General features: G+C 55.9%; 1 protein-coding gene across 1 annotated transcript; it reads left to right on the forward strand.

Moving 5' to 3' along the window:
* Positions 1-4,979: 4,979 nt before the first annotated feature.
* FEZF1 (FEZ family zinc finger 1) lies at positions 4,980-7,389 on the forward strand. Its single transcript, XM_068402141.1, has 4 exons — positions 4,980-5,777; positions 5,964-6,098; positions 6,343-6,475; positions 7,085-7,389. Exons 1-4 carry the CDS (start codon positions 4,980-4,982, stop codon positions 7,387-7,389), a joined length of 1,371 nt encoding a protein of 456 aa, XP_068258242.1.
* The last annotated feature ends 3,431 nt before the right edge of the window (positions 7,390-10,820 follow it).

The raw sequence follows: 10,820 nt of genomic DNA on the forward strand, positions 1-10,820 counted from the left end.
ATACTGTCAAACTTTGTTTTACCTCCGGGAACACTTGAGTTTAGCGGGTCAGTGTCAACTGTTTTTCTTTTGTGATGGATTCGGTTAAAAATAGCAATAGTTTATTCTTTTCCCCGCGGTGGAACAGATATAGAGGGATGCTAACACGCACTCACTGTATGGGGAGACTATACATAGTCTAAGAAGGTATTACGTGTATATATATATATATATGTATATTTTCCCGGGAGAAAATGTCAGTGGAGAAAACGTCGAAGTGTTACAACTTAAGAACAAACCGACAAAGCCCAAGAGCCTTTGCCCGCGCTCCTGAAGCAGCAGAGCCCGAGGCTGTTGCCCGGTGCGCCCAGGCTCCGCCGCCGCCCTTCGCCCCGGCTCGCCGGGGCCGGTTGAGCAGGGGAGCCCCGTCCCCCTCCCCAGCAGCCGGGCGGGCAGCGGCAGCAGCAGGTTCCCACCGAAAAGGACGGCGGCTCTGGATCTCCCCTAAGGCCGGCTGATAAACGGGGACCGCCGCTGGCCCACCATCCTGGTAATCCCGGTGTCTGCTTCCCCCCGCTTTCACTCTTTCTCCCGTTTATATTTTGACTTCCCTTCAAAAGACAGCAAACAAGCGAGCCCAGCAGCCAGGGGCTAATTCCGAGTTTTAACAAGCCGGGGTCAATGCGTTTCGCGGCGGCGGGGCGGGCTGGCTGGCGGGCTGCGGGGAGGAAAGCCGCTCCTCGGGCTCGGGCACGGCGGCGGAGCGGAGCGGAAGGGAGCGGAGAGGAGCGGAGGGGAGCGGAGGAGAGCGGAGGGTAGCGGAGGAGAGCGAAGGGAGCTTTCGTCCCGTGACGGGGGTAAATCGCCTCTTCACAAAACCGGCAGGTTGGGAGGGAACGGCGAGGATTGGTATTTAGTGAGATCAAACCCCAGCTTTCGCAGCGAGTCTCGGTGGTAGCACTATTAATGATGATGATTACAATAATAATAACAGTAATCAGTATCTGACCAGGTGCCGTCGGATCCGCCGGTGCCGCGGCCAGAAGCATTTTCCGTAACCTCCCGGGTCCCTCCCCATTGAACTCGCCCAGACAAACGGCCCCTGAGCCCGGCTGCCCGGTGCCTTCCCTTCCCCGGCCGTGGGGAGCGGGGTCCGAGCGCCCGGCGGGAGCTCGCTGCGAGATGCAGCCTGCTCGGGCAGGAGGGCCGCCGACAAACACTTCCAGGAAAAGATTAACACACGCAGCAGAAGGTTAGCGGAGTTATTATCCTTTTCAATTCATTTTTTACTTAAAAACGCAATGGAATTATTCATTTTATTAAGGAGGAAGAAATTAAAGATTAGGCTTTAGGCCGTATTTTACCTCCCTCTAATCGCCTCTGGGATCGGATTGGAGTAATCCTGACGACGAGATGAATTCGCCGGTGACTCGTATTTTGAGTGCATGTAGAGATACGTTATGATAATAATACAAGTGAGCAATATCAAGAACATAGCTTAGGAGCGAATGAAACACAAAACCGATTACGGGGAAAAAGAGAACAGCAGCTTTCCCGGGCAGAACACGAAATCAACTCGAGGAAAAAATCGAATTGCCCTTCATTCCTCCGATGGTTTGTGACTCCGGGAGGCTGGCGGGCCCGCTCCTTGCCCCGCCGGCCCCTTTTGCCGGGGCTCGGTCCGTGCCGTCGGTCCCGGGGAGCCTGGCCCACACTGCTGCCCGCAGTGCCCCCGGCAAAAAGAAACCGGCCAAGAGGTTCTTTTTCGCCACCCTCAGAGCCTGTAAGTCTCTCTGCCTCGGAAAAAACTCCCCGCATCAGCACGACTGCAGGGTATTTGCAGCTCGGCAGATAGCGAACATCGCTAAAAAGATGCGGGCTGAGCGCAAGGCAAAGCTCGGGACAGGACTAAAAAAATATGTCGACATTGATTTTAGGGTCTATAACGCGGGCAGCTCCAGCACTAGCAAGCCTCCGTCTCTGAGACGGAACAGAACGACTTCCCAAACAAGAAAAAAATAAAAGAAAAAAAGGTAAAAATATGGCTTTTAGATCGCTATTTAATAATCAGGCATGAACATCAGTTTTCCTGTGCAGCATGAAAAGAAACGGAGGCATATCTGTAAAGAAGTAACGAATCATAAAACTCCCGCTTCTCCAAGAGTGTATCTCGGTACTGAGGAGGCCAGCATAATTGTAATGGCAGGGCTGTAATTGCCGCTTTGGGATATTTACCCTGCTCAAATGACACTACATATTTTACTTTCAAACACATGTCAAAAAGTCAATCCCAAAAAGACCAGTTAAGAGCAAGCTGTTAACATATTAAGTATATGGGATTTGAAGCCTCTAAAACCCACTCAACAATAATTCCCTTCTTCAGCACCAATCAAGAGGAAATTTGCCTAGATTGAATTAAATGTAAATTGCTCTGAAGGAGGAAACTCTCCTCTGGCAGACACAAAATAAACGAGAGACACCGACACCCTGGAGAAGCGGGTAGCCCGGGGCAGCTGCCCTTCACGGCCCTGGGGGGACACGGCTCCAGTCCCCCAGGGTCCCCGCGGCCCCCGCCCCGGGTCGGTGGCACCGGCCGAGCCGGGGCTGGCGGTGCCGGTGCGGGAAGCAGCAGGTACGAGGCGGGGGGCTGCGGCAACTCGATCCGGGGCAGCAATTACTGTCTTAACGCCACGACCCGTCTGCCGGGGGGGGGGGGCGGCTGCGGCTGCGCCCCCATCCCGGCCGAGGGAAAGCAGGGAGTGGGGCTGGAGCGGAGAATCGCGGCCAGGACCCGACAAGGCCTGGCGCGGCACGGCTGGGGCCGTTCCTCCGCCCCACGCTTGTCCCCGTGGCTGTGTCCATCCCGGCGCGACCCGGGGTCAGTGCCGGCTCCTGTCGCCTGGCTGCGCGCCGGGGCGCCGAAGGGACGGGGGGGACACGGAGGTCGCAGGGCGGACGGGGCGCATCCTCCGCAGCGAGATATGGATGCCCGGGCTTCGGCCAGCTGTCGGACGCCTGTCCCGGGGACCGCGGGCGTCTCTTCCTCTGTCCCCCGCAGCTCCCCGATGCTCGCACAGCAGCTCCCGGCTGCGGAGGTACCGTTGTGCCACAGCTGCTGCCTTGTCCTCCTCAAACAGGGCCGCGGTGACCCAGGGCGGCATCGTCCCGGTCACAGCGCCGAGGGCAGGGATGCCTCCCTCCCCGGGGTCCCAGCCCTTCCTCCCTGCTCCCACTTCCCCACAAACGGGTTGTCCTAGGCCGGGGGAGGTGGGGGGAGACACAGCCATTTGCAGGCTCCCCAGCTGGTACCCGAGCAGCGGAGGCCGGACCTCCCTGCCTGGCTGGAGGCTTCTCTCCACTACCAGGACCCAGGACCACCTTCCTCCCTCGCCCGGCCCCGGAGAAGGTCAGTGATGGGCCGCGGGAGCGGAGGCCTCCCCGTGGGCCCCTCCGCCGGAGGAAGCGGCCGGGCTCTGCCCCGCGGTGTCCCGCCGGCAGCCTGCTCCCGGGCGGGGGGCAGGACGGAGGGACCCTCGGCTGCTCCCGGGGATTTCGGCAGCGGCCTCTGATTCACCAGCCAAATGAACCCCAGGCCGGCGGGAGGAACGGGAGCTTGTTCTGCCCCCGAACTGCCGGGTGGTGGGACAGGGGGTGAGTACAGAGCTGTCCCGCTCCTCTCCCCGACATCCCCCTTCCCTGTGAGTACAAACACCCGGGGCGCTGCAGCTGCCCGTCTGGAACGGGCGCCGCCAAGCTTCGCTTAAATACATGGGGAGCGCATCTGTTGAGGTGCAGATATATCTATAAGCAGTGTGTGTGCTGTATATTTCTTCGTGTATCTACACCCATCCTGAGTTTTCGGTATTTGTGTTGTGCATGGATTATTTACGGACGGAGATGCTATACCTAGTGTATATGCAGGTTACTTTCTCTCTCTCTCTCTCTCAATAGTGCTTCAGATTTAAAAGGTACTCCCTCTTCCTACCTCCTTTTCCTTCTTTTCCCCAGCCCCAGGTTTTGATTCATCCTTTTTGCTCACAAGCACTCGTTGGATTTGGCCCGGGTTGTTCCGCATCCCCATGCATTGCTCTCGCCGTCTGCTTGTCGCAAGTCCCCCGCTCATTTGTTTACTGTGTTTTCCAAAAGCTAACCGCCACCTGACCTTGTTCTTTAAAGCAGTGAGCAGACCAGGAGCAGTCCCAGGAGCAGAGCAGCCATCTCCCTCCCTCAGACACACCCACGCACAAAGAGAGCTCGGGCTGGAAAGTGGCAAGGAAACAAACAGCTTCCCCTCCAGCCGCTTCTTCTGCAGCACTTCGTTTGACAAATACCCTGACGCTTGCCCTTGAATTGGGTTTCACATTCCTGTTTAGTACTTGGACAATGATTTTAGATGATGTCACTTAAAGCCAAACAAGAAAATTGATCTCGGATTTGCTTGGCCTCTAAAGCCTGGTTAAGCAGATTGCAAATAATAATAATAATAATAAAAGAGAGAGAGGGAGGGAGGCAGAGGGGAGAGAGGCAAGAAGGAGGGAGAGCCACCTCCTTCCCTGGGCGGGGGAGGCGCGGGCGCCAATGAAAAGTAGCCGCTTACTGGGGTGGGGGGAAAACTTTTTCTGTTGACTGTTGGAAGCGAATTGAGCAATTATCTAGTTTACCTTCTCCTCTTGGAAGTTAACGATTGGCGAGATCTTGGCTGCGTTATTGACACAACACTTTCTATTGATAGAAATAAGTAGCGATTGTCCTGAGTCATTGGTGCGCCAAAGTAAACTGTGATGGGCTGGCATGAGTCCACTGGACTGAGAAGGCTGGTTCCGCCGGCGGAGGCTGTGGTGATGGTGGCGGCGGCGATGCTGGTCTCCCTCCTTGCAGATCGGTGACAAGAAAAGGGGCAGAGAGAGTGAAAAAGAGAGAGAGGGGGGAGAGGACGGAAAAAAAAAAAAAGAGGCGTCTACCAAAGCGGCTCAAACCGGGCGAACAAATGCAAACCAGCCATGGACAATAGTGGCCACCACACGGCGACCAAAATCCTAGCGACTTCTCCGGCCAGAGAAAGCCTGTCTGCCAGGAGCAACATGATCAGCACGCCCAAGCCCCTCGCTTTCTCCATTGAGCGCATCATGGCGCGGACGCCAGAGCCCCGCTCCATCCCCGTCCCGCAGCTCCTCCACGGCTCCGTGGCCAAAGGCGACCCCAAGCACCCGCTGCACCTCAGCTCCTCCATCCCCTGCATGATCCCCTTTGTCCCGGTGGCGTACGACCCCCTGCCCAAAGCGGCGGTGGCCGGAGCGGAACCCAGGAAGGCTCATTTAGACTCCTCTTCCTCGCCCTCCTTTAGCTGCGGCGATCTCTTGAACTGTGCCCTGAGCTTGAAAGGAGAGTTCCCCCGCGATGCCCTGCCCTTGCAGCAGTACAAACTGGTAAGACCCCGAGTGGTCAATCACTCCTCCTTCCACGCCATGGGAGCCCTGTGCTATTTCAACCGAGGCGACAGCCCTTGTCACCCGTCCTCCAGTGTCAACATCCACCCGGTGGCTTCTTATTTCCTCAGCTCTCCTCTGCACTCGCAGCCCAAGGCTTACCTGGCGGAGCGGAACAAGCTGGTGCTGCCGGCCGTGGACAAGTACCCGGCGGGGGTGGCCTTCAAGGACTTGTCGCAGGCTCAGCTGCAGCATTACATGAAAGAAAGCGCTCAGATCCTCTCGGAAAAAATCGCCTACAAGACCTCGGAGTTCAGCCGCGGCTCCCCGAGCAGCAAGCCCAAAGTTTTCACTTGTGAAGTTTGTGGAAAGGCAAGTAGAGCCGCAGCCCGCCTCCCTTCCCCCTGCTTCCCCAGCCTCCTGCCCCCGTCCGTCCTTCCGTCTGTCCGCCGGTTCGTCGGGCGCTCGCTTGCTTTATTTTTAAACGACAGCTTCCCCTCGGCGCCCTCGCTTTCTAATCGCAATTATTATTTTTTTTTGTTTGATTTCACTTTCAAGGTATTTAATGCACATTATAACTTAACTCGCCATATGCCGGTGCACACGGGAGCCAGACCCTTTGTTTGCAAAGTTTGCGGGAAGGGCTTCAGACAGGCGAGCACGCTCTGCCGGCACAAGATCATCCACACCCAGGTGAGCCTTCATCCCTTCTCCCCTCCCTCGCTCCCTCCCCGATACCCCTCCGCTCATGCTCTTTGGGGAGCCCGGCGTTGTCCGGCCGCTGCGAGGGGGGCGGCTGAGCCGGAGCCGCTGGGGGATTTCGTTTGCCCCAAAGCGCGGTGGAGACCCCGCAAACCAGCACACAGACCCTTCAAACCATCACGCAAACCCTGCAAACCAACCCACAAGCCGTGACTTGGCGTTTGCTTCCCTCCAGGAAAAGCCACACAAATGCAACCAGTGCGGCAAAGCCTTTAACCGGAGCTCGACCCTGAACACACACACGCGAATACACGCCGGCTACAAACCTTTTGTCTGTGAATTTTGTGGCAAAGGATTTCATCAGAAAGGTACCACTCTCCAGTGCCCTCTCCCTTGCCCAGGACCCCCCTTAGGGGAGGTCAAGCGTCGGGACAATTTGCGACGGGGAAGGGCGGGGAGAGAGTTGATTTTGGTTTTAATTTCTGTTATTAGAGGTTTAGGTTAATGTTAAGCGTCCTAGCCCCGACACATTTCCTATGGCACGTCTAACGGAGTGGGGCAGGACGTGGGGTTTCGGGGGAGCGGGGCAGCCTTCCCGCGGGCAGCACCCATTTTCCGCGCACCGCAGCGCGCAGATTCCCGCGCAGTTCGGCAAACGAGTTCGCCGCGTTTTTCCCCTCCGAGTGCAGGAGTTTGGCTAGATTTTCTCCCCCTGTTGCTGGGAAGGCTAAACCCAGGGGTTTTATTCCTGCAATTGATGTGATTTCGGTTTATTCGATAATTCTCTTCTCGTCTGTCAAAGGAAGAGCCGCGGGGAGGATGGGGAGAAGGCGGGTGTTTGCTAAGAGACAGGCGGTCGTTTTCGGCTAAAGCCGAGCTCTGGGGATGGGACAGGGTTTGGGGAGTTGTTTTTTCCCCTCTTTGCAGCGTCCAGTTCTCAGCCCCAGGTCCCTTTGCCCTCCTTCTCTCGTTCCCAGGCAATTACAAAAACCACAAGCTGACTCACAGCGGGGAGAAGCAGTTCAAGTGTAATATCTGCAACAAGGCTTTCCACCAGGTGTACAACCTGACCTTCCACATGCACACCCACAACGACAAGAAGCCCTTCACCTGCCCCACCTGCGGCAAAGGCTTCTGCAGGAACTTTGACCTCAAGAAACACGTCCGCAAGCTGCACGACAGCGCCCTGGGACTGCCCCGGCCCCCCGCCGAGCTGGGGGGGCCCGACCCGCCGCCCCCGCCCGGGCCGCTGCTGCAGGGCCCACCGCCGCTCCAGCCGTGAGGGGCGGCCCGGGCGGGAGCTGCCGCCGCCGCCGCCGCCCGCCTCCTTGCATGCACCTGTTAAGCGGTTTTGTGTATTATGCTCTATATCGCCACTAACGTTTATGGGACTGATTGTTTCCTCTTTTTTTTTTTTTTAAAGACTCTATTTTTTTGTTGTTGTCGTTGCATCTCAGATGAAGAGATGGTTTTTAAAAAAAGAAAAAGCGCCAAGCCAATTTCTGCTGTATTTATTTGGGATCTGTATTACCCGAGCCGGGAACGCTGCACCACTTTAATTATTTCGATGTATATATATTTCCATTGTGTTGATCCTGCCCTGCCTCTGCTGCCTGCTGGTTATCCCCCCCGCCTTCTCGGTTTCCTCCTGTCCCTCTCCCCTCTGAATATCGTATCTATATGGACAGAGCTGGTTCGCTGTGTACGGATTTGAATTTCGGTTTGATTCTTGCACGTGAGAAAAAAAAGAAAAAAAAAAGAATTCGTTGATTTGGTGGAAATAAATATTTGAACACGAGTGAGTGCGGCGGCGGAGGCCCGGGGGCTGCGGCTCGGCCGGGCGGGCGGGCGGGCGGGGAGCGCCGCGCTGGTGCTGTCTAACCTCTCCCGCTTCCTTGCCAAAACACTGAAACAACCGCTAAAGACTTTAATTAAGAGGGGTAATTTGTTCGGATTGATCAAAGCCGGGTTGTTATGTTATTAGCTGCTCAGCAGACTCTGCCAAGCCGAGCCTTGAAAGCGGAGCCCGCTCGTCGGTGGGCGCCTGAGGGGCGGCGGGAGGGAGCGGCTGTGTTGGTAGCGCCCCCGGGGGTAACCGAAACCGGCATGAAAAACCGGTGCCGCCCCCCGGGAAGAGCAAGCGTCCCCGCTCACCTCCCGCCGCCCGCGCAGGGCCGTGCCCGCAGCCCCCGCCTCGGGCTTGGGGGTCTGTTCCGGGCAGGGGGGGCCGCGTCGGGACACGGCGGGGGGAAGGGGGCGGGCGGTGCTTCTCTCTGGAGCAGGGCCCGAGGACGGCGGCGCCGGAGGGGTCCCCAGGGCTCCCCGCCCTCCCCCGAGTGGAGCCCTCGCAAACGGGTGATTTGGTCCCGGGGGGCATCCCTGCTCTTGCCCAGGTTTAGTAGCACCTGGAGCCCTCCCTGGGGTTGGGCTGTATAGGAAGGAGCGAGACGCGATGGTTATAACCGTGCCTAAAGCGTTGCACCCCGGAGAGGGGTACCCTGTTGCAGGCGGCGCTCCCGCTCCCCTCCCCGGGCTGCCCCGCTCAGGGGCGTTTGCAGCCCGCAGGTCTGGCCTCCAAGTTTAGGCCGGCGGCACTCGCCTCACCGCGCACCGTTAAAGGTGGCGGCGAGGGGAAGCGAGCCTTTCTCCTTTCGCACATCTCGGATTGCTGAGGCAATCCCCTGAACGGACCACTGTACTTGCAAAAAGCAAAGCAACAGGTCGGACCTACAGCTCAGCCAGCCCCCCCGCCACCCCGCAGGGCTCAGCCCCTCACTGAGCCCGGGGCAACCGAGGGGACGCACCGCTTCCCTCCCGGCTCCCGGGGAAAGGCAGCCCGGAGCCTGACTGCTGATTTGGGTGGCGGGGCTTAGTGCGGCCCGCTGACACGCAACTGCGTGAGAGGCCCCCACGGAGCGGGTCTGCGCTTCGGAGACCTCGGGGAAACGGGGAGCCGCTCCCCGCGTGTCCGCGCCGATTTGGGGCGGCAGGGGCAGGCGTGGGTGGCGGAGGGAGCGGGATGCAGGAGGTGAGTGACCAGCTGAAGTGACCCCGGGCAAACCGGGAGGCTGGGTGGGGGGTGGGCAGAGAGGAGAAGGTCGTGCAGAGCACGGGGGACAGGCTGGGTTTCCCCTGAGGATCCGTCCCCGTGGTCACTTCGCCTCCAGCTCTGCCTGGCTCCCCAGGCCAGGAGAGGGTCATTCAGGCTTCAGCAGGGATAAATTCCTCCCACAACAGGTGACTGCAGTGCATCGCTACTTCCTCTTCTTTCCTTGCTTGCCAAAGGTAAACTTTTGCAACATGTAATGAAAAGTAAGACGTCTCAAAGATCCCACTGAAATTATGTGGGTGTGCCATTCCTGTGAGCCTCTGCTTGAGTGAAATAAATCGAAGCAGAAGTCCAACTTACTTTTCTCCTTGCTCAGCAAGTGTGATAGTACAAGATACTGCAACTATACTGGCAAGGTGCTAAGTATTTTCATTTATACAACTCTTTCCAAGCACTGCAGTATATTGGAACAGTCACAGAAGTATTTCATATCGTGACAAAAGGATATGAATGTAAATATACAATGAAATGAAAGGAGAATCTAATCTGGCCACCTTGTGATGAGTGTGTAACAGCAGCCTCAAATCAAACATCTACATGAGGCCTGAGGACACCACAGAAGACTCTGTGCTCTGGTTACCCAGCTGCCTCGCAGTTCTTTGCTCTACCTTGTTTCTCCAGATTGTTTTCTAAGTGCTGGAAGAAATGAGGGCTCAGGCTTCCCCAGGCAGCAGCAGTTAATTTCTTCCTTTTGTGTGGTTAGAGAAGGAGAGAGAATTTCTGATGTTGCTTGACCATAGACCATTTACAGGTTTATAAACAGTAATTGGTATTTTGCCTTCCCTCCTGTAAAAGATCTGCAGCCACTGCATAATCTGGGTTCTTCTGTGTCTTTCTGATGAAAAATGCTATTTTGATAAGGAACTTGTGCGCAGGAGTGACCGTGTATTGAAATGGAGTGGAAATGAGGCACTCTAGTTTTATTCCAAGGTGAAGTAGAGAAAGTCAGAGATGGGCATGGATAAGTGTTTCTCCTTCCTAGATTTCTTGAGGTAAACACTACAGATGTGGGACTTCACAGGGAGATAAGGATAGCTCATTTGTTATTTCGCTATATAAAACCATATTTGTGTCAAAGGCTGGGATTAATACATGTCTTGGAAGGCCTGTGCAGCATTACCTTTCATTTCCTGTCTTTCAAGATTAATCTCGAGTTAAGTGAATTTCTAGTTAATGGTCAGAGGCAATGCAAAGCTGGTGAAATCATCACGAGAGACAAAAGCTATAATTTCAAACACATCCAAAGCTTAGAGCTGTTAACAGCTCTCCTTGCCACAGACAAGATTAATACTTCTAATATTTGTTTTTAATTGTGAATAATTTTGATTGATAGGAGAAATGGAGTCATCTGTACCTAAAGGAAAGGTTATGTGTTCTGGCTCCTGCTTGCCAGGCAGCATCATTGCCATATTATCCGTATCCTGTATGACAACTGGTCAGCCTCATTCTACCAGTCCCTTGTGGGTGCTGGGAGGAGAAGGGCATTGGCGTGTCTGAGCTGCTAAAACAGAGCTGCAGACTTGAGTATTAGCACCCTGACGACACTGTAGCCCACCCCTCATCAATCACAACAGCTTCACTTTAGTACTGAATAAAACAAGTCT

This window comes from Nyctibius grandis, chromosome 5 (assembly GCF_013368605.1).
Source record: "Nyctibius grandis isolate bNycGra1 chromosome 5, bNycGra1.pri, whole genome shotgun sequence".
Taxonomy (NCBI): Eukaryota; Metazoa; Chordata; class Aves; order Nyctibiiformes; family Nyctibiidae; genus Nyctibius; species Nyctibius grandis.